The sequence below is a fragment of the Nansenia antarctica genome, assembly GCF_963989245.1.
Source record: "Nansenia antarctica genome assembly, chromosome: 8".
Lineage (NCBI taxonomy): Eukaryota > Metazoa > Chordata > Actinopteri > Argentiniformes > Microstomatidae > Nansenia > Nansenia antarctica.
Window position 1 is genome coordinate 15,666,705 of NC_137678.1, and position 23,851 is coordinate 15,690,555.

The window sequence follows — 23,851 nt, forward strand, 5'->3', positions numbered from 1 at the left end:
CTTCAGGCGGGATTTGAACTCACAACCTTCCGATCCCAAGTCCAACTCACTATCCACTAGACCACCACTACCCCAAGACAGTGCAAACCAACATCAAAGTGCAAGAGTCATAATTAATATAAATATAGAGTGCAGAGATCAAGTGTTCAAGTGTTCAAGGGAAAAAGCTGTGTGTATGTCGGGCCTTCACAGTTTTTAGGGACCGCACCCTCCTGCCTGAGGGGAGCGGGGCGAAGAGACCGTGTCCTGGGTGTGCGGGGTCAGCCATGATCTTCCTGGCCCTCCCCAAAGCCCTACTTTTAAACAGGGCCTCAAGGGGGGGCAAAGGGCAGCCAATCACCCTCTCCGCCGAGCGTATCACCCGCTGCAGCTTGGCCTTGTCCTTGGCCGCTGCAGCGGGGAACCAGATGATGATGGCGGAGGTGACGATGGACTCAATGATGGCCGTGTAGAAGTTCACCAGCGTGGTCTTAGGAAGGTGGAATTTCCTGAGCTGCCTCAGGAAAAACAGTCTCTTCTGGGCCTTTTTTGTGAGGGCGTCGATGTTGGGCCCCCACTTCAAGTCCCGAGAGACTGTCACCCCAAGGAAGCGGCATGACTCCACTGTGGTGACTGGAGTGCCTCCCAGTATGATTGGAGAGGGAGGGGGTGGGTTCCTCCTGAAGTCCACTATCAGCTCCACTGTCTTAAGAGCATTCAGCTCTAGGTTGTTCCGGGTGCACCAGGAGACCACCAAGTCAATCTCGCTCCTGTAAGCAGATTCATCCCCCCTGGAGATGAGCCCTACCAGGGTGGTGTCGTCCGCGAACTTGAGGAGCTTGACCGACTGGTGGCTGGAGGTACAGCAGTTGGTGTAGAGGGAAAACAGGAGGGGAGACAGGACGCAGCCCTGCGGGGAACCGGTGCTGATGGTCCTCAGCTCAGAGATGGACTTCCCGAGCTTCACCCGCTGGGTCCTGTTGGACAGAAAGTTCGTGATCCACCTGCAGGTGTAGTCAGGCACCTGCAGTGCAGAGAGCCCACACTCCAGTATGGGTGGCAAGATAGTGTTGAATGCCGAACTGAAGTCAACGAACAGGATTCTGGCGTAGGTCCCGGCCGTGTCCAGATGTTCTAGGACATGGTGTAGAGCCATGTTGACCGCGTCCTCCACGGACCTGTTGGCTCTATACGCGAACTGCAGGGGGTCTAGGAGAGGGTCTGTGATGGACTTTAGGTGGGCAAGGACGAGGCGTTCAAAGACCTTCATGACTACAGAGGTCAGGGCAACGGGTCTGTAGTCATTCAGGCCTGTGATCCTCGACTTTTTGGGGACAGGGATAATGGTGGAGGTCTTGAAGCAGGCTGGTACCTGACAGCACTCCAGGGAGGAGTTGAAGATGTTGCTGAACACAGGGGACAGCTGGTCAGCGCAGAACTTCAACATGGAGGGTGAGACAGCATCCGGACCGGCCGCCTTCCGGGGGTTCTGTCTCTTGAACAGGCGGTTCACCTCTCTCTCTGAGACAGAGAGGTGTGGGCGGGCAGAGGGGGTGGGGCTCAGGGGAGAGAAGGGAGGAGGAGGGGAGGTTGGGGAGAGGCTGGTCACATATCCCCGGCTGGTCACATATCGAAGTGTCCTTGGGCAAGACACTGAACCCCAAATTGCTCCCAGTTAGCGGGCCGGCACCTTGCATGGTAGCTTGCCGCCATTGGTGTGTGAATGGGTGAATGAGAGGCCATTGTAAAGCGCTTTAGAATAAGGCGTTATATAAGTGCAGTCCATAAAGATAGGAGAACCATACACCGTATGAGTTAATGTCAAATGTATCTCCTCTCCTCTTTCAGATCGGGTAGTCTTCATGTTGGGAACCTTCCAGAACGTGAGCGTACCCCAGAACGGGACGGTGCAGGCGGTGGTCTCCAGAATCCCGGCCGAGGTGGCGTTCATCACCCTCCAGTTCCACACGCAACACCGCAACGCCACGCTGTCCTACACCAGGGTAAGACACACAGAGCTTGTTAAACACCAACGACGCCTCTACCGGTCCTGTCTGTGTGGAGCTGGGGCAGCGCGTACCGCTGACCTACAGTAGGAGTCGTGCTAGTAGTAGTCATCATGGTAGGGTAAAGGGGTCTTTGTAAAAGGGGCAGAGTTTCCACTCTGTTCACTCATTTACATTGACATTTTTGGCATTTAGCAGACACCTTATTCCAAAGTGACCTTACAATCGATACATTTGACTAAGCAAGTGAATCATCAATACACCAGTCGCAGCAGGAAGAGTAATCTAGCTCAGGCCCGGGGCCATTGGCAGTCTCTGAAAAAAAAAAAAAAAAAAGGAAAAAATAATAATATATATAGACACTGGAGAACAGAGAAAGTAGAAGTAGAAGGGGGGCAGTAGAAGTCTTAGGGGACACAGTATAGGGGAAAAGCGGGTGTCTCAGGAGACGCAGTGCTGGGGGGTAGTAGATGTCTCAGGAGGAGCAGTTAAGGTGTAACCTGAAGAGATGGGTCTTCAGTCTCCGTTCTGTGCCAACCCTCCCCTCCCATTGAACTGATGTGTGTAAAACTGGGTAACCCAGGCAACCCTGGCACATCACTGTCAGTCAAGGCCTAACCTTTACTGTGAAGCATGGGGGTGGAAATGTCATGGTTTGGGTCTGCTTTGTCCAAAGATTTAAGCTGAAGTGTATGTGGACCATGCAACGACCCAATGACCCAAAACATTTAACTAAATCCACCAAGGAATGGCTCAAAAGAAAGGAATGGAGAGTTCTGGAATGGCCAAGTCAAAGGCCGGATCTTAATCCTATTGAGATGCTGTGGGGTGATTTTGAAACGGGCTGTGCATGCAAGACACCCCTCAAACATCACACAGCTGAAAGAATTATACATGGAGGAGTGGGAAAAACCTTCTCCCAGTCGATGTCAGAGACTGGTAGACAGTTATAGAAAACTTCTATTTCAGGTTATTTCAGCCTGGGGGCAATACCACCTATTAGGGCATAAGGTGTCCTAACTTTGTCCTCAGTAGGAATTGACATCTTTGTTCTTTTTTTGTGAAATAAATGATAACCAAGGTTACATGTTCATTGTTTTTGGTTCCAATTAGTACATCACCTTCTATAGATATTGTTTGAAAGAAGATCAAAATATTGATATGTCCATATTTCTTCAAAATAACTAGGCCAACATATTTCATGGGGTGTCCTAATTCTTTTTCAACTGACTGTATTATATACTTGAATAGCTTGTTGGAGGCAGGGAGGTTGAGTTGACTGTACACAGCACACTCCAGCACTTTTGAGAGGAAGGTGGTTCTAGTTCTGTCTTGCTATTATTCACACACGCACACACACACACACACACACACACACACACACACACACACACGGTCTCTGCTGACCCACTCGCGGTGGAGTCTTGTGAGATTTGTGGATACTGACGGCTGTGGTCATGTGGTGAGCTAATCACAAGCTCCATGGTCCAGACTAACAGCTGAATGCCTTTCTCTGAGAGGGAAAGTATCCGCATGGAAGCACTACTAACCCACGAGTTTGTGTAAATAGTTATCCTGCCTTTTAGCTAATGTTTGATAAATCAGCCTACCCAATGATGAAGATTCTGACTCAATATTTGAGTGTGCAACTCCAGAGCAATGTGTAGGCGATACTTTGCAGATTGCAGATCCTCTGTCAGAATTACCAAAAAAGTTGTTAGTTCAATGAATCAATTGCTCATTGCTGAATAATCAGACCAATTGTATAGATTAAGAGATGTCTTGGTTGTCTGAATGACTAATGGATGCCTCTCTACTGTCAATACCAGAGCAAAGTGTATAATCTGCAGATTGCAGATCCTCTGTCACAATTACAAAGTTGTTGATTCAATCAACTGAACTCCTTGTTGAATAATAGACCGATTGTATAGATTTCTTGGTTGTCTGATTGACTGATGGATTCTCTACTGTTTGTGGTTGTCTGATTGACTGATGGATCCTCTACTGTTTGGTCTGACAGACCCCAGTTCAGGGCCTCTCCCTCACAGCGGTGGACTCCGGCCTCCTCTCCCCCCTGCTGCCTGCTCAGACCTCGCTCTCCTGGTTCCTGCTGGCTCCTGACGGGGCCCCTGTGGTCGGCACGGGGGTCATACTGCCCTACACCAACACTGGTAATAATAATTATAATAATAATAATTATTATTATAATAATGCATTTTATTTATGGGCGCCTTTCAAAGCACTCAAGGACACTTTACAAAGTATCATTTAAAAACAAGCAACAGATTCAAACAGGTTCAAACGAGTGATTCAAACAAAATAAAACAAAACAAGACAAAACAAAAGACTTAAAAACAACCATCAGTTTAAAAAATACGCCAGTTTAAAAAGGTGGGTTTTCAGGCAGGATTTGAAGGTGGAGAGAGAGAGACAGTGTTGCGGATGTCTTGTGGAAGAGAGTTCCAGAGAGGGGGGGGCAGAGTGGCTGAAGGCTCTAGACCCCATAGTGGTCAGGCGGGCAGAAGGTATAGTGAGTTTAAAGGCAGCGGAGGATGGGAGAGTTCGAGAGGGAGTGTAGGTGTGAAGGAGTTCAGAGAGATATGGGGGTGCAAGATTGTGAAGGGCCTTGATGGTACACACTCTCACAGCGGTCATCCTACACCAGCACTGGTACACACATCCCCACAATTAGTTGACATGTTGTTGTTCTGTGTGAATGCTTTGTGATGTGACGTAATAATAATAATAATAATAATAATAATAATAATAATAATACCTTTTTATTTGTATAGAGCTTTTCCTGCAAACGTTGCAGCTCAAAGTGCTCCAATCATTGTATAATCATAATTTAATTATTTAGTCATTAAAAAGATGGGTTTTTAGTCTTGACTTGAAAATATTTGCTGAGGTTGCATCCCTAATGTAAACTGGCAGTGCATTCCACAATTTGGGTGCATAAAATCAGAATGCAGCCTCACCAAATCTCTTCTTTTACACGATACACAATATTAATATATAATGCTGCGCTGTAAGGCAAGTGCCCCTTGTCAAATGATGTTAGAATCACAAGACCACATTTTGGGAGTTTTATCATTTCCTTTTTTCTTTTTCTTTTTCTTCTTCATATTACTAAATTCTCTCGTGGTTCCCTATCTCTGCTATTGATTCCGTGCTGTCTGTCTGTCTATCAGCACGTTCTCTCTTGTTCTCTCTCTTTCTTCACACAGGGTTTCAACATATGTATTGACATTCTAAACCGCTCTCTTGCTACTCAGGAACAACGTTATTTCCCCCATCAACTGGCTTCTGCTTGTTTCTAAAGCTCTCACTGGCACAGCACCAGAACATCTGAAAGAAAAATAACATCTGAAACCTTTTGCTAGCATATCAGCCCAATAGAGCTCTCAGGGCTTCTGACGCTGGCTTTCTCTGTGTACCACATGTACAAAAGAAGAGAGTGAGGCTGCATTCTCATTTTATGCACCCAAATTATGGAATGCACTGCCAGTTTACATTAGGGATGCAACCTCAGCAAATATGTTCAAGTCAAGACTAAAAACCCATCTTTTTAATATTGCCTTTAAATTACTAAATAATTAAATTATGATTATATAATGATTGGAGCACTTTCAGCTGTAACGTTTGCAGGAAAAGCGCTATACAAATACAAGTTATTATTATTATTATTATTATTTGTACTCTTACACATTAGGCCATCGCCACAGTCCAGCTCTACTGTCATTCAGCAGTCTACTGCACCACTGTCAATGATACCCTAAGAAAAACAGCAATTATCTAATGGAAATCTGTTTTCTCCCCCCCCCCCCCTCCCTTTTTTAAGATCCAGTCCCTGGAGCTTGTAATATGGAGTTTGACCTGCTCATTGACCCAAATGTCTATCTCCATTACAACCTTTTTGAGACCATTATCCGCTTCGCACCAGCAAATATTGGATATCCAAGGTAATGAATGACACATTAGATAGGGTATACCTATCTATCATACCTCCAAATCAAGCTGTTGTCACACCTCCTTTGGACAGTTTAAGGTTACCTGAGGACAGTTAAGGGTTAGGTAAGGTCACCTGAGGTCACCTGAGGACAGTTAAGGGTTAGGTAAGGTCACCTGAGGACAGTTTAAGGTTACCTGAGGACAGTTAAGGGTTAGGTAAGGTTACCTGAGGACAGGTTAGGGTTAGGTAAGGTTACCTGAGGACAGGTTAGGTTAGGTAAGGTCACCTGAGGACAGGTAAGGGTTACATAAGGTCACCTGTGTAGGGTTAGGGTTAGGTAAGGTCACCTGTGTAGGGTTAGGGTTAGGTAAGGTCACCTGAGGACAGGTTAGGGTTAGGTAAGATCACCTGAGGTCACCTGTGTAGGGTTAGGGTTAGGTAAGGTCACCTGAGGACATGTTAGGGTTAGGTAAGGTTACCTGAGGTCACCTGTAGGGTTAGGGTTAGGTAAGGTCACCTGTAGGGTTAGGGTTAGGTAAGGTCACCTGAGGTCACCTGTGTAGGGTTAGGTAAGGTCACCTGAGGACAGGTTAGGGTTAGGTAAGGTCACCTGAGGTCACCTGTTTGGGTTAGGGTTAGGTAAGGTCACCTGAGGACAGGTTAGGGTTAGGTAAGGTTACCTGAGGTCACCTGTAGGGTTAGGGTTAGGTAACGTCACCTGAGGACAGGTTAGGATTAGGTAAGGTCACCTGTAGGGTTAGGGTTAGGTAAGGTTACCTGAGGACAGTGTTCATCTTCCTTGCTCTGCTGCAGTCCAAGATAACATGTGTAAACAAAGTGCTGCAGATTATCTGTGTGCTTCTGTAAACTAAAACCTTTTGATTGATTGATTGAAAACTTTATTAGAATGTTTGCAGAAGTAGGTACATGAAAGTACATATTACATACAAGGTCAACTAAAAGGATAAAAACCCAAGAAAGCCACTGGCTTATTTCAATTGGGGTCCTTGATTTTCAATTCATCGTTTATACTACCTTACTACCTTACTTACCCTCAGAATATATTGTTTTAACACTACAACAGCCGTGCCTATTTTACCGACTAGTAGAGCCGCCTTGGGGGTCAAATATACCCCCTTTTTAGAATGTAAATCTGCTATTTACACACAGATCACTAGAGGGCGCTTCTTTTTTTAGCCTGCCTTCTACACAGAAAAACTGGTAGAACGCACATATCTAGGAAAAGTCATGAAAGGAGGTCCTGAAATTTGAAAGTTTTTACTCACAGGGGTCACCGTGACTTCTCACGGCTCTTCTAGTGTTAAGGTCAGTCTCTTCAATACAGCAGAACGGTGTTGGTTACTTTTACAAACCCAACACATAGATTTGTTTACGTTGTTAACAAGGTGGTCAGCCAGCTAATTCAGACTTTAACCAGATGGTTCATTTATGTAGTGCCCCCCCCCCCCCCCCCCCCCCCCCCATTTTCCTTTCTGTCTCCATTTCTTGTCTTTCTCTGCTTCATGTATTTTGGGGGAAAAGAATGTGACAACATTTCTATGAATTCCAATTGTGTTCCGAATTTACCTGAGCTTGTTATGGTGCTATTTTAGGCTGACTCCCATTTACTTTTGACCATTTCCACCTCCAACTCAGGGGTGACAATCCGCCGGCGTGTGACACCGCCGTGGGTGTCACCACACGCTTCCGCCTGCAGTACGACATCTACCAGTACTTCCTGCCTGAGAGTGACCTATCAGAACGCAGCCTCATCACCGCCATCCAGAGCGTAGCTAACGTGCAGAGCATGAGAGATCATGGGAAACGGGTGAGCTGAGGGTGACGGGTGTGAATCCACTACAGTGGAACTGTCTCTTTGACAGTAAATATAGTTATATCTATACAGTTGCTATACAGGGGCTGATTCAGTGGGTCTGAGGCCAGACACACACCGTACTTTGGAGTCTGTCAACAGAACTTGCTCAACGGTGACTGAGCAGTCAGAAGTGGGTGGGCTGATGATTACATTTTCAAAATGAAACGACTCGACTTGAGGTAGTAGCACCAATTGTAGGTGTCCTTATCAATTATTGATTGAGTAATTGCTTCTTTGTAATTGCTACCTGTCAAAAGACAGGTCTATATAAAGAAGTACATTTCTGTTGTATAAGAATTCTGTTGTACTAAGAATGGGTAGAACTGCAGGTTCCAGAATGCCTTGCAGCAAGACGTCATATAAGTTGACAGTTTGTTGTTTTTGAGAAATGCGAATTGTACATCCAGAATTGAAAGTGAATATCTAATAGCTTGTTTTATTGAAAAGAAAGTGATCACAAGTGTATGTCAGCAGATTTGCATATAAAGAACCTTTCGCTTGATATGACCAGTCCTAGCCGTCATTTCAGAAGGTAGAAATAGTACACAACTGCTGGTTTTGCTTAAAATACTGTTGTGAAACATTTTGATAATATCTCCTCCTTTCCATGATGTTTAATTTAATTTAACTTTCCTTTCTTTTTACCCCTCTCTTTCCTTTCTATCTCTACCCTCTTTCCTTTTTATCTCTCTAGCTCATTACACTGTCTTCGGATGAGAAAACAACAGTGTCGTTTAGCTCCATCCCAGGGCAAGGTGTGATCTACTCTGTGATCGTCAGGGATCCCGTGTGGAACACCTCTGCCTCCTACGTCCCTGTTCACAGCTACGCCTGCAGCTTCAGCTCCGCCCTGGATGGGTGCTCAACACTGGGTAAGTGGGGTGTAGTGGATTTAATCTGGTTTCTTCTCTATTGATATTGAATATTGAACACAAGGAGATTGACCAATTTAGCTTGAAGCCTTTTATTTATAAAGTTACATGACAGGAGTCTAGAGTTTGCAACGTCCAGAGCCCCAGAGCCTCAGAGCCTCCTCCTTCTCTGAGCACACCCCTTATATACAAAGTCGACACCCTTTATGAGATCACTAATCTTGGCAAACAAATGTGGTGACAGAAAACTAGACTTTAGTAAGTGCGCAAAAAGTCATTGGCACTGTCCCCAGGCAGACTGAATTGTTAGCTACGATTTCCCAGAATGTAGAGATACAGACGTCAACTCTCAGTGTATTTGACATAAAACTACAACAGGGGGCCGACCAGCCCTGGATGAAAAGGTGCTTGAGATGAAAAGGTGTCGGAGTCAATACGGTTTCCAATGATATCCAGTGAATGAGAGACACATTGGCATCAGTCCTCAGGGGTTAATTAAGTTGTCAGCTGCTTTCAGACTGGTGAACCCTGATACTTGAACTCTTGCTGCATGAAACTCAAGTGTACAAAGCTGTTAATCTAAGTTTCCCACTGGAATCGGAGTCAACCAATCAGGTACAATTCTGGGAGCTCTCCAGGGGACTCATTTATAAAGCTTGCATCCGCCCAAAAACGTGTGTACGCAAATCTTCCCGCAATTTTGTGATTTGGGATTGGGATAATAGTAGTGGTGTGCACTGGTTATTAGATTAATTATAATGCAATAGAGAGGGAAAACAGACTGGCTAAATGTTTGGATGAGAAAGCAGACTGGCTAAATGTTTGGATGAGAAAGCAGACTGGCTAAATGTTTGGATGAGAAAGCAGACTGGCTAAATGTTTGGATGAGAAAGCAGACTGGCTAAATGTTTGGATGAGAAAGCAGACTGGCTAAATGTTTGGATGAGAAAGCAGACTGGCTAAATGTTTGGATGAGAAAGCAGACTGGCTAAATGTTTGGATGAGAAAGCAGACTGGCTAAATGTTTGGATGAGAAAGCAGACTAGCTAAATGTTTGGATGAGAAAGCAGACTGGCTAAATGTTTGGATGAGAAAGCAGACTAGCTAAATGTTTGGATGAGAAAGCAGACTGGCTAAATGTTTGGATGAGAAAGCAGACTAGCTAAATGTTTGGATGAGAAAGCAGACTGGCTAAATGTTTGGATGAGAAAGCAGACTGGCTAAATGTTTGTGGTCTTTGTTTTGCTCCAGGGAAGGTTTCCACAAAGCTGTTCTTCACCATCGCTGGTTTAGCCGGCCTCTTGGTTTGCTTCTTCGGACACCGTTTCTTCAAATGTGGTGAGTGGTGGAGACCACGTCCATTAACTAGAACAGCCATGAGTAAAGAAAAGTGTTATATCTTTGCACACGATCACATTTCAGGACCCTCCTTTCATGACTTTTCCTAGATATGTGCATTCTACAATCCAGTATCCTTACATTTTCAAAATCACATCAGGATAAGCTAATATAAAGCTATTTTGCCGTTTTTCTGTGTAGGAAGCAGGCTAATTTACAAGCGGCCAACTAGTGGTCGTTGTGTGTAAATACAGGGTTCCCGCGCTGGTCTTAAAAAGCCTTAAGGTCTCAAATCCAGCAATCCAATCCATAAGGCCTAAAAAGGCAACAAAAAAAAATCAATTATTCGGCCTAAAAATGACGTGCTAGGTCTTAAAAATGAGATCCTGCAAGGAAATCAGTCCGACCACATCTATTAATGCAGAAATGAATCAAGCTGGAACCAAAGAAATGCCAATTCGCTTCCTTTTTTGTCTGTATGGCAGTGAAATCCCTAATTTCATCACCTCGCGAATAGGTCTAACATTCGATTCAAAGAGGTCTAAAAAGAAAAGCCTGTAAATAGCAGCTTGAGCACTGTTACCTCTTTTAGTAGGTAAAAAGGCACGGCTGTTCTAGTAAGGCAAGGTGTAACCAGGGAGTAGCTAAAAGGACTGTAGAATTTTAGGAAGGGCTGGTTATCTAACTAACTCTGAGCTAAATCGGCAGTGTAGGAGGATAGAGGCAGGGGGCGCCAGCAACCCTTTAGACTAGCATATCACAGTTAATCACACTATAAGACAATACTTAAACCCAATACTAGATTTGCTGTTAAACTAAACAATACAGACAACTAAACACACAGCAATGTATCAAATATAAACAAACACATTTATTTATACAAATTATATATACATCCCGATATACTCCCTCCCCGCCAGCCACACACACACTCACTCACTCACTCACACACAGTACCTGGCCTTGAAAAGGCTTAGAGTCCCGGACTGAGAATGAGCGCGTTGAGGCCTGGTTGGAGCTCGCATGTGACTCGAGGAAGGCAGCAGACAAGGGGGGGGAGTGACGTTGCAATTTGAAGGGAAAGGGGCGTCTTCGTAGCAAACGACGAGGTGTGAATGGCTCAGGTCCGGTGGTCCACGGTCAGCTCCGGTGGTGTCAGCGGTCGGTCGCAATCCACCTCGGAGGCGACGGCTCTGTCCGGCTTGGGTCTCGCTATGCGCCAACGTTAGCAGCCGGCGGCTAGCAAGGCTGGCTAACGGGGACACAGCTAAACTGGGCTAGCGCTGTTAACTCACTAAACTCCGTACGGCTCACAGTTCCCTGGACATTCAGAATAAAGAGCGACTTTATTGAGCGAACTTCCTGAACCTGGCTGGCTAGCTAGAAAGTTCACACAGAGCTGTCACATTTGTTGAGCACGTTCCCGCGAAGCTTCTTCTTCTTCTTCTGACGCACAGACCACTTCCGTCGCTATATATACCAACCGGACATACATCAAGTCACGTACGCCAATCAAAACCACGCCCACTAATCTGGCGCTTGCACAATACTGAACAAATCTAAGACAGAACTTATACAATTACAATAACAATACATACACCTTCATGAAAACGTACATGAATAGTATGGAAAATAATTAAGGAAATAACAGGGGCAAAATAGGGCTGATTTGGGGAAACTAACTGGCTCTAAATTGTGGGCCTTCATAACAGCCGCCCCATGAAACCCTCGGTTTCATTTAACTATGGAAGGCACACTGGCTAGGCTGCTCTAGCAGCGTGAGGTATGAGGTGATAGTGTCCTTTGTAATTTGAGGGAGCTCAATCAGGCGTGCCACAGGTCGGGTGTAAGTGCGACCACCAACGTCCACGATGGCCGTCCGCACCCTTCCATCCGGACCCGGCAGGACCTTGGTCACTCTGCCTGTCTGCCAGGCGGCGCGTGGAAGGGACTGGTCGATCACCAGTACCACGGCACCTTCGGACAAGTTGTCTCTCTCCCTCGTCCACTTCTGCCTGACTTGCAGGGTCGGCAGGTAGTGCAGTATGAACTGCCTCCAAAACTGGTCCGCGAGCACCTGGCTGTGCCTCCACCATCTTCTTCCGGTGAGCTCTGCAGGGTCGTAGACTACCTGAGGCAGTGCAGAGTCTCGCCGCCCCATCAGCAAGAAGTTGGGCGTAATGGGATCCAGATCTGCTACATCACTGGAGGTATAGCCTAGGGGCCGGGAGTTCAAGATGCCCTCAATCTCTGCTAGTACAGTCTCGAGCACCTCATCGGTAGGCACCTTCTGTCCGAGAATGGTACGTAGGACGTTCTTTACTGAGCGAATTTCCTGCTCCCAGGCCTTCCACTTCTCTTCTAGGTGACGAGGCAGAGGATCGTCCCATCCTCGTTCTTGGGCCCACAGCTCCCGGACAAGCACCTTGGCCATCGTCGTGAAGGGAGCGATATATCCCAGTGGGTCGTACTGGCTCGCTAGAGTGCTGTATATCGTTCTCATCGTGACGCGTTGGGGCTTGGCAGGCTTATTGCGATAGCGTAGAGTGTCGGTCTGGAACTGCCAGATAAGTCCGAGCGTCATCTCCTGAGCATCATCTGGTGAGTGAGAGACCCAAGCCTCGCTGCTGGTCGAGGTGGCCTCCTCCGGGAGGTCTCTGATGACTTGCGGGTCGTTGCTGGCCCACTGGCAGATCTCAAATCCACCCTCCTGGAGATGAGCACGCAGGTCCTGGACTAGCTGGCGGGCTTCCGTGGCTGTCTTCGAACTGTGGAGGCAGTTGTCCACGTAAAAGCTCTTATGGACGGCGTCAAACACTCCAGGAGGTGCCGTCTCCTGCGCGGCGTGAGTCTGTAGCGCATAGGTGGCGCAACAGGGGCTGCAGGTTGTCCCGAAGGGTAGCACCTTCCACTGGTAGATAGAGGGGTCGGGGTCGCTCGGGTCCTCTCTCCAGAGAAACCTCATGAGTGGCTTGTCTTCCTCCAACATCCTGACCTGGTGAAACATTCGCTTAATGTCACCACTGACTGCGATCGGCTGCTGACGGAATCGCACCAGAACTCCCAAGAGGGCTGGGGTCAAGGTTGGACCAGGGAGAAGATAGTGGTTGAGGTTGAGCTTCCCCACCTGGTAGCTACAGTTGAAGACCACTCGGTTCTTCCCGTTGTGGTGAACATTGTGGTGCGGGAGGTACCAAGACTCGGCACTCTGGTTCGCCTCGGCTGGCTCAAGCTTCTTCACCAGACCGGACTCCGTCAGTTTCTTCATCTCCGTTCTGTAAGAAGCAGCAAGGACCTCGTCCTTCCTCATACGCTTCTCAGTGCTGGTCAGACACTGTAGGACGGTTCGAGGGGATACTCGAAACTCTGGCATGGGTTCTCTTCGGAGTAGTGGTGTGACGTATCTCTTCACGCCCTGGACTTCGATACGCACTGTCTTTTCTTTAAGGAGGTCTATGGCGTAGACGTCCTCCTTTGACCGTACGTAGAGCTTCTCATTCTTGTAGGGCGCAACGTCTAGCGTCCACAGCTTCTGGACGTCGTCTAGTAGCGCCGCATTCATGGAGTCCACACTGGTGTGAAGGCAGTTGATGGTCTGCACTTCTTCGGTTCGGACATGGAGGGATGACGTAGCTCTCCCGTCTCTATCTCTCCACTCGGTAGCGCCTTGGAGGGCCCACCCAAGCGCAGTCTTAACAGCCATCGGGCAGCCTCGTGGTCCTCTCAGCGGAGGACGGAGCGACACGATCAGTGCAGCGTTGTCCGAGCCGATGAGAAGGGTTGGCTCCGCTCCTTCTATCGGATGTAGGTCTACTCGCCGTAGGTGGGAATATCTTGCGCGTAATCTCTCCAGGGGGTAGTCGTAGCGGGAGAGCGCTAGCTGGTCTGCGGTGAAGACATTCTGAAGCCGATATCTGTCCGACGGCCGCCCCGCCGGGGAGATAGAGAAGTTGATTCTCGCCCCGGTGACCTCTTTAAGGTCGCGACGTATCGTGCGCAGAGTCAGCTTCTCCTCAGTCCCTTGGAGCCCCAACTGGCGCACTGCCTCCTGGAGAAGGATGGTCCGTTCCGACCCGTCGTCTAGAACGGCGTACGTGTCGTACACAGCGTTGTTGTGGTGAAGTCGGACCTTCACCACCTTCAGTAGGACCTTGGAGCCGCTGCTCTGGGTTGGGTCTAGATAGTAGACAGGTGTTTCCTCTTCCGGTGCGCTACCGGACCTAGGGCTTCTGGTGCCCTCCGTGGACCTGGCGAGGGAGACCTCGTGTAGGATGTTGAGGTGGACCTCCTCACAGCGGTTGCACTTTCTCCTCAAGGTGCAGTTCTTAGCCAGATGGTCGCGCCCACAGTTCCAGCACCTCTTGTTCTCCTCGAGCCACCTCTGCTTGGCCTCGGTACTCAGGTTGTTGAAGTCACTGCACTCATTGAACCAGTGCTCGCTGGTGCAGTACGGACATGGCGGTGGACCTCTCCGTCCCTTTTGAGGGGGTTGAGAGGAATCCTTTCCCTCAGGTCGGGCTTTCCTCTCTCTCCGAGGCTCCTCCTCCGTGTGCAGCACTCCTACTGGGCGTCCTCTGTTCGAGCTCGGCCTGTCCCAGCGGTCTCCCTTCTCCCTCTCCTTCTTCGGCTCAGCGTAACCCATGGCGTCTACGTTGGTGTCATGCACTTCCTCCAGTAGGAACTCCGCGAAGGCAGCCATGCTCAGACCCAACTTCCCGGGGTTACGAACGCGCTGCTGTCGCCGGAACCTCTCCTGCCGGAAGCGTGGGATCTTGCGGAGCAGCCGCTCTACGTTGGAGGTGCTGTTGATCTCGCTGGCGCCAGCTGGGCCCTGCGTCTTCAGCATTCCAACCAAGGTGTGCACGCGGAGCGCGAAGTCATCCAGCGCCCGTTCATCCTTGATGGGGGCCTGCTGTTCGAGGGCTTGCAGTTCAGCAAGGGCGTGGTTCCAGGGACGACCGTAGCGGGCATCCAAGTCGGCGAGCGCTCTGGTGTAAGGTGTCGGTGCGGAGGCATGGGCCAGAACCATGTTGTGGGCTCTGGGGTTCCTCACATGCTGAAGGAGAATCGCATATTTGTAGGACTCTGAGCAGGAGTCGTCCAAGAGCGTGTCTAGGCAGATGCGTAGTTCCACATACTGGCTCCTGTCCTCGTCCTTGAAGAAGGGGAACTTGGGTCCCTCCACCTGGGGAAACATCCTGTAGTGGATGATCGGGGCTGGAGTGACGGTCTGGGTGTCCTTTTGGTTCACTGGAGGACCTAGGGGTGTGCTACGCTCTTGGGGAATGGCTCCCCTCCCGGGCAGCGACGCTGGCTCCCTCTGGGCCGCGTAGCGGTCGGTTCCCTGGTCCTCTTCCTTCAAGGTGGTCAGCTGGGCCTGTAGTTGGACAGTCATGGCGGGGGTCATGGAGCCATCGGCGGGGGGTTCAGGAGATGGCACTCGAGAGGGCCGTGCGGATGATGCTCTGGAGCTACGGGCCGACGGAGCTCTGCTGATGCACACGTCGCGCATGGTCTGCATCATTTCCTCCATCTTCTCCGCGTGCAGTTGCTCTCTCTCCATCTGGAGGCGGTCGCGCTCCATCTGGAGGCGTTCACGTTCTAGCGCCTCCTGGCGCTGCCTCTCCGCCGCGCGTTCCGCCCCCTCCATCTGGAGGCGCTCGCGCTCGAACTGGATGCGTTCCCTCTCTAACGCCTCCTGGCGCTGTCTCTCCGCCGCACGTTCCCTCTCTAACGCCTCCTGGCGCTGTCTCTCCGCCGCACGTTCCGCTCCTTCCATCTGGAGGCGTTCACGCTCGAACTGGAGGCGTTCCCGCTCGAACGCCATCTCGGCCTGTTGGCGCATACATTCTGACAGCGCGGCACTACTCCCTCTGGAGTGCATGCTATCCGCCCCAGAGGCAGAACTGCCCACGGAAACCCTGGACCGGGAGGAAGCCACTGAACGGCAGGAGCTAGGTCTCGAGCGCGCCGTACTGGGAGGCAGATCGTTAAGGCTGAGGCCCTCCCTCTTCCGCCCGCAGGCGCTGTCAGACCGGGCCTCTCCTTCCTGCTCTTCCGTTTCTACGGCAAAACCCTGCTGTTCTGCCATCTCATCCTCAGGCTGGTGCTCTTTGATGGCTGTCTTGTCTGGTTGGCTGCGCTCAGCCATGCTATCACTACACAACCTATCCGGCTCGAAGGACCAATTGTAACCAGGGAGTAGCTAAAAGGACTGTAGAATTTTAGGAAGGGCTGGTTATCTAACTAACTCTGAGCTAAATCGGCAGTGTAGGAGGATAGAGGCAGGGGGCGCCAGCAACCCTTTAGACTAGCATATCACAGTTAATCACACTATAAGACAATACTTAAACCCAATACTAGATTTGCTGTTAAACTAAACAATACAGACAACTAAACACACAGCAATGTATCAAATATAAACAAACACATTTATTTATACAAATTATATATACATCCCGATATACTCCCTCCCCGCCGGCCACACACACACTCACTCACTCACTCACTCACACACAGTACCTGGCCTTGAAAAGGCTTAGAGTCCCGGACTGAGAATGAGCGCGTTGAGGCCTGGTTGGAGCTCGCATGTGACTCGAGGAAGGCAGCAGACAAGGGGGGGGAGTGACGTTGCAATTTGAAGGGAAAGGGGCGTCTTCGTAGCAAACGACGAGGTGTGAATGGCTCAGGTCCGGTGGTCCACGGTCAGCTCCGGTGGTGTCAGCGGTCGGTCGCAATCCACCTCGGAGGCGACGGCTCTGTCCGGCTTGGGTCTCGCTATGCGCCAACGTTAGCAGCCGGCGGCTAGCAAGGCTGGCTAACGGGGACACAGCTAAACTGGGCTAGCGCTGTTAACTCACTAAACTCCGTACGGCTCACAGTTCCCTGGACATTCAGAATAAAGAGCGACTTTATTGAGCGAACTTCCTGAACCTGGCTGGCTAGCTAGAAAGTTCACACAGAGCTGTCACATTTGTTGAGCACGTTCCCGCGAAGCTTCTTCTTCTTCTTCTGACGCACAGACCACTTCCGTCGCTATATATACCAACCGGACATACATCAAGTCACGTACGCCAATCAAAACCACGCCCACTAATCTGGCGCTTGCACAATACTGAACAAATCTAAGACAGAACTTCTACAATTACAATAACAATACATACACCTTCATGAAAACGTACATGAATAGTATGGAAAATAATTAAGGAAATAACAGGGGCAAAATAGGGCTGATTTGGGGAAACTAACTGGCTCTAAATTGTGGGCCTTCATAACACAAGGAGTTGTCTGAGTTGGCCCACACAGCATTAGGGGGAAACTAATTAGGAAGTAAAGACTTTGTATTAATCATCTCAAGATGTTATCAGAGGACCAGTAATAAACTACTACAAGCACATCAGTAACAAGCTAACTGCTCACAAAGTTATTAATGGTTTGTGAAAGTACAGGTTCGATTCAAAGTTCATGGCAGAGCATGGAAATAAGGGCAGTACTGTAGGTCGAAGGTCTTGTTGTGGCTAAAGATAGTGAAGTATAAAAAAAAAACAGACTCCCAAATGGAGCAGTCAATGATCCTATACAAAAACAAGTGTAAGGCTTGGTTTGAAAAATATAGTGTACATAACTGTTTCCACAAACAGGGACTTTCTTGCCACTACCCTTTTCTCGTTAACAGGATTGTGCATCCAAATCCACTTTTAAAAAGATGCAAACATACAACTTCATTTGAAAATACATCATCAAGTTGTATGATGCTTTGAGAATAATAATAACAACAACAGAAATGATGCATTGTGAATGGCAAATCTTCTTGTGAAATGTATTTGCTGTTGTCTAATCAGCTCAAAGTATTGGAAAAATAACATAATGCCCAAATAAAGTACTCAAGTTTAGTATTTGGTCAACAATCCTTTCCATAGTCGTCTGAAGTCTGTAGCTAGCTAGATGGCTAGGAAAGTACTGTAGCTAGCTAAGTGGTCATGGCTGAAGGAGAGCCATGTTGCCCTGGATACAAAAATGCCAGGAAAAAAACACACAATATTACAATTCAGGCAGTTGAGGTGATGGGTAGCTACTATAGCAGGTTTTAATTTGACAATATTATGATATTACAATTTCAGAGGATCTCCTGTTACTCCTCTGCTGTGCTGCAGACCAGCAACGGATTTTGCATGTGATGTTGACGGGTGTCTGGTGTGTTCTTGATTGTGCGCACTTCCTTGAACTTAACTAGTTCCCTGAACTCAAGAACGTCCTTGAGCTAAACCTATTTGCCGCTAGTGGCAACACTGTGTTCATATCCATTTAATTATCCTCATTCTCTCTTTCTTTCTCATCTCATAGAGCTATTTTGTATGGGCTTTGGCTTTGCAGCGTTCTCCTTCTTCGTCCTGATCACAAAAACGACACCTCTGGAATATGACAGTAAGTCGTTTGAATGAAGTATTAGAATGTAAACGTTCATTTTTTCTAGCCATGTCTTTGTTGTGCTCGCCCCCTCCTAAAGCAGCCAGCTGGATATGGAGATGAAGGATGGTGCTGTTTCCATAGTAAACATTTGCTCTCCAAATCATATTTAAAGTTACATTAGGCCTTGCGTTGCAGCTTGTGGCTGCCATGTGTTTTGAGCTCTCCCCTTTTAGGATGCATGCATGAAGATTTATTTTACTGGTCTGATATTTTTTCAATATTCCATTCCATCTCTCTCTACAGTATAGGAACTGTCAACCAGAGTCTCTATTCTGCATGTGCAGGTTGATGGACAATGTTGTGAAGAAAACGTTTAGTGGGGAAAGAATGACTGAGTCCAATTGGTCCATTATTATTATTCTAGTTATAAAGCCTTGTCCCCCAGCTCCACCCAGCCCCCCCAGCTCCACCCTGTCCCCCCAGCTCCACCCTGTCCCCCCCCCCCCCCCCCAGCTCCACCCTGTCCCCCTGTCCCCCCAGCTCCACCCTGTCCCCCAGCCCTGTGCTCCACACAGTCGACCGATTTCATAACTGATGGCGTCAACTAAGAAAGAGAGAGACCCATTCTGGACCAAAGTCACATGTCTCTCTTCCTCCCCCTCCCTCCTCCTCCCCCTCCTGCAGTGCGTCTGGCGCTGACGGCCGTGTTGGGCGTGGTCGGGGGCATGGTCCTGGTGATGAGCTGGTGGCGGTTCGGGTCGGTCATGTCCTGCGTGGTGGTGGTGGGCCTGGTCCTGGGCTTCCTCATCGCCTCCACCTTCCTCTTCACGCCTGTCGGTACGAGAGACAAACAGAAGCTTAAGTAACCAGGGTTCCCTTAGGGTCCTTGAAATCCTTGAATGTTTGAATTTGAGAAAAGAGAAAAATCAAGGTCTTAAAAGTTTTTGAAAATCGACATGGGGTCATTGAAAGTACTTGAATTCCCCTCTCTCTCTCTCTCTCTCTCTCTCTCTCTCTCTCTCTCTCTCTCTCTCTCTCTCTCTCTCTCTCTCTCTCTCTCTCTCTAAAAAAAGTTTAAAAGAAATAATAATAATAATAAAATAAAATAAAAAAGATATGTATGTGGGAGGGAGAGAGGGGAATTCAATATAAATGTTTAGGTAATGTTAGTAAATATGCTACGTTATACAGTCTGCATGTGTCTCCCGCCATCTGTGTCGCACCGATTGCCTCAAGAAAGTCACTGTCTCAAACTACGCCGTGTTGGGCCCTTGAATTTGAGTCTTGAAAGTCCTTGAAAGGTGGTTGAATCGTACGATATCTTCTCACTGTGTGTGTGTGTGTGTGTGTGTGTGTGTGTGTGTGTGTGATATCTGCTCTCAGGTGACCTGGAGGTGTTCCGGTCTGACGCGGTGTTCTGGGCGGTGTTCGGCTGCATCGTGAGCGTGGTCCCGCTGTTCTTCGTGCGCTGGCCCAGAGAGGTGAGAGGCCTAACTCTGCCAATGAATGAATGATCTTTATTGTCATTGTACGGGTACAACGGAATTGAAATGCAAACCCTAGGTGCTAACAATTAACACTGTCCTAAGATAATAAAACACAGTCCTAAGATAATAAAAAAACAAGAATGAGACGTAAATAGACATAAATAGGGGGGATATACTGTAAATAGGGGGATAAGTAATCAGTAGGAATCTAAGAATGAATCTATTATGTAAACGTATATACACTATATGGCCTATTCACAGGGGGGTATATAGACAGGGGGGTGTTAGCATGTAACTATGTACTTTTATAAACATATGAACTAGTAACGTATATACAGTGTATGTAAACTTAACACAAGAATGTAAACATATTGCAGGGTTATAGAATATTGCACTATTGCCTATGTTTGTGAGATGTAGATGTGTCGTGTGTCCTTGTTGTTGTTTTCTCAAAAGAATAGGGTGATTCCCTTTCATTTCCATTTTGGATATTTCACTCCTGAGACTAATAGGAGATTAATAGTGTGTCAGAATTGGGTTGGGATCAGGATTTAAACCCTCACGGTCGGGCGCAGATATAAGGCATGCACTAGAGGATCAGAACAGCTCAACCAGCCAGGCTCATATTAGTGTGTGTGTGTTTGTGTGTGTGTGTGTGTGTGTGTGTGTGCAGGGTAACATCGTTACGTGTGGTGTGGCCGGGGGCTATGCCGTGGTGCTGGCGGTGAACAGCTACGTCTACACCAGCCTCTCCTACATCACTCTCAATGTGCTCAAGCGCTTCCTCAACGAGAACTTCAGCTCAGCCTTCACTGCTGTGCCTTTCCAGGCCATCGGTGAGTCAGTGAATCAGTTTTGTCCTATGAACCTTCTATTACCTGACCTGTGTGGACTATTAACCCTTCTATTACCAGGTGGCTGGATGAATGCAATTCAATTCAACTTTATTCACCATGTGCAGTGCACTAGGAACATGACTTGGTATTCTCCATGCTGAAGAAGCTACAGTACATACAACAACAAGACAACAACACAACAATACTCAAGACAATATATGCAGTACCAATATGAGTGAAAAAATAGATAGAGTACTGTTAACATGTACAAATACAAAGTACCATATACATTCAGTGCCCTGTGCTCGTTTAAAAAAGTCTTATTGATGTTGAGGCATAAAAGTGTGAAGGGCGCCCCCTCCTGGTCCTGAGAGGTAATAAACAGGGGTTCCTGATCTGTCGACAACAAGACAGACAAGGTTGAAAAGAAAATCATCTGTCCATCAATTCTTCCTGATCATTATATTTGTTACATGTTTACTGTGCTTGGGCACCTAACATTCCCCCAGCTAAAAGGTTTTGATTACCAAACTCTACTGAATGGTTGCCCAATTCGTCGACTAAATATCGTTAGAGGAAGTGATATTGTACATCATAATAATAATCATAATAATAATCATAATTATAATCATAATAATAATAATAATTTACTTACTTTGTATAGCACTTTTCCTGCAAAACGTTGCAGCTCAAAGTGCTTTAATCATTATATAATCATAATTTAATTATTTAGTCATTTCAAGGCAATATTAAAAAGATGGGTTTTTACTCTTGACTTGAACATATTTGCTGAGGTTGCATCCCTGATGTACACTGGCAGTGCATTCCACAATTTGGGTGCATAAAATGAGAATGCAGCCTCACCAAATCTCTTCTTTTGTACATAGAGCAAACCAGCGTCAGAAGACCTGAGAGCTCTATTGGGCTGATATGCTAGCAAAAGGTCTAGAAAGTAGTAACTAACAACCAAAGAAACAAAAAGATCTATGTTCAGGTTTACGACAGCAACTCAATCTCTCTGTTTCCCTCCCTCCTCCCTCCGTCTTTGTCTCCCTCAGACTTCGTCATGATCACGGTCTGGGTGGTGCTGGCGGTGTCGGGGGTGGTCCTGCAGCTGTACCGCGAGCGCTCTCGCCCCTTCTTCCCCCCCAGCCCCTACCTCATGTGGCGGCAGGAGCTCGAGCGGCGCAAGACCAACGTGTTGGACCCGAGCTACCACACCCCCTCGTTCCCCACCCGCCTCCTGGCACGCCTCCAACAGCTGACCGGACCCAGGGAACCTGCCCTGGGAGAAGAACGCACGCCCCTCCTCCTTTAAACCCCTCTCTCTCTTCCTCCCTCCCTCCCTCCTTCGAAACGGGATCATTTTTACCCAGCCAGGTAGAAACACTGTGTTCCCTGACTGTGTTATGATGTTATGACACTGCATCTACAGTGGGGGAGGGGTGGGGGGGCATATTGGAAGGAGCATCGCGATCAGGGAGACTCCACTGATGTCTGAGGAGAGACAGCCTGCCAGTCAGAGAATGTTTTAAGAGCCTGATGTTGTGCTTTAGAATGAGCTCCTACGTGTCCTCAGGACGTCGTACACAGATCGAACACGTTCCGAGCGCGCGGAGCAGAGCACAAGCTGTCTCCTCCTCCGCCTTATCGGCTATTTGAATGTCAACTGTCAGAGATATTTCGGATATTTCAACTGTCAGAGAGTACTGACGAAGTACTGCCATAATTGTGCCATAATAGTCGGGGACACCATCTACCCTAATGCAGTACAGTGACTCTGTCGTAGTCTAGATAAACAGTGCACAAATGTGTGTGCGACCGGCTACTCTTTAAGACCACTCACCGGCACAAGAAACCACCAGGACTGGTCAACGTTGCGACGTTGAACTTTTTGTGTGTGACGACTAACTATCACTTTTACACCGTGCTCAATTAATGTCAGTTATGTTTGTTTTTTTAACGATCGGCGAAAAGTAATTTATTTTTACCATATCTGTATAATAGATGATTTTAAGAACTGTTGTAGCTAGGATACTGAAATTTGAATGGTGTTTTCTAAGAACCTTTAATCCTGACCACAGACTTTTTTGCATTTGAAAGTATTACTTGTATGGGAAGGTACTCTCAGCCTTCTACTGTATGTGTTGTGGAGGTGTTTTTATGGCTCTCTTCAGTCACAAACCACTACTGTACGCTGATGTACAGCAGGTGATCTGGTGGTAAAGTGAACGTACATTCGTGTTTATGAGCAGATTTGTCAGTTTGAATGTGGTGGTACACAAGGCTTTGCATTTGCCTTTGCCTTTGGAGTCTGCTTTTGATGTCTGGTCAAGGAAGTCATGATTAGGCTGAAAAATCTTCATGAAAAACGTAGGCCAAAGAAACAAAACATAGGCCAAAAAAACAAAACATAGGTATATATATATGTTATTTTTTTGGAACACTGGTGAGCTCAGCAATTACAAACGTGCTGGTAGGCCAGGGAAGACTTTGATGATGATGATGATGATGACAGACAGTCTATACTTTAACCTCATAGTCATTGTTTGATTTCAAATCCAAACCGTTGGAGTATAGAGACAAAAGAAGATAGAAACGATGTAGGAGGGCACTGTGTCTGATGTATAGAGTGCCAAAATCAAAACCACTTGCTTTTATGTTCACAATTAAATTCCCTTCGTGTGTCATACTAGCCCAAGAACTTGGCCCACTGATCTATTGATTTAATGACTGATCGCCTAATTTATCAATTGATCACCTGCGTTTGCACTAAGACTGGTTTCGACACCATTCAAATATAGCGCTGTATGTTTAAACTTTTGCACAAATGCGTGCAGGCAGTGGTTACAACTTGGCATTAACATTCAGTGTGTTGAATGATGATCAGATCACTATTCAAAATACAAAGATGCCTCTTAGGTCACAGTGTCCTGCACCATATTTACAGTATTTCTCGATCACTTAAACATTTGTGTGCGCATTAGTTCACATTCCCACCACAGTAACATACATGAGCACCGCAGTGACAGTAGTGATTTGTCATTGCCTTCACATGGTTTGCCTCTCTGAGTTATGCCAGTCCTTGCCTGTTAT

At 47.4% G+C, this 23,851-nt stretch overlaps 1 protein-coding gene across 1 annotated transcript; it reads left to right on the forward strand.

The window, feature by feature from the left end:
* Positions 1 to 1,424: 1,424 nt before the first annotated feature.
* Positions 1,425 to 22,098, forward strand: tm7sf3 (transmembrane 7 superfamily member 3; the record flags this gene model as incomplete). Its single annotated transcript, XM_080538092.1, has 12 exons — positions 1,425 to 1,431; positions 1,828 to 1,982; positions 4,006 to 4,156; positions 5,827 to 5,947; positions 7,594 to 7,765; positions 8,508 to 8,685; positions 9,937 to 10,023; positions 18,367 to 18,447; positions 19,117 to 19,269; positions 19,816 to 19,913; positions 20,593 to 20,755; positions 21,814 to 22,098. The coding sequence occupies 12 exons, from the start codon at positions 1,425 to 1,427 to the stop codon at positions 22,071 to 22,073; spliced, it is 1,626 nt and encodes a 541-aa protein (XP_080394218.1). The 3' UTR covers positions 22,074 to 22,098.
* Between the last annotated feature and the right edge of the window lie 1,753 nt (positions 22,099 to 23,851).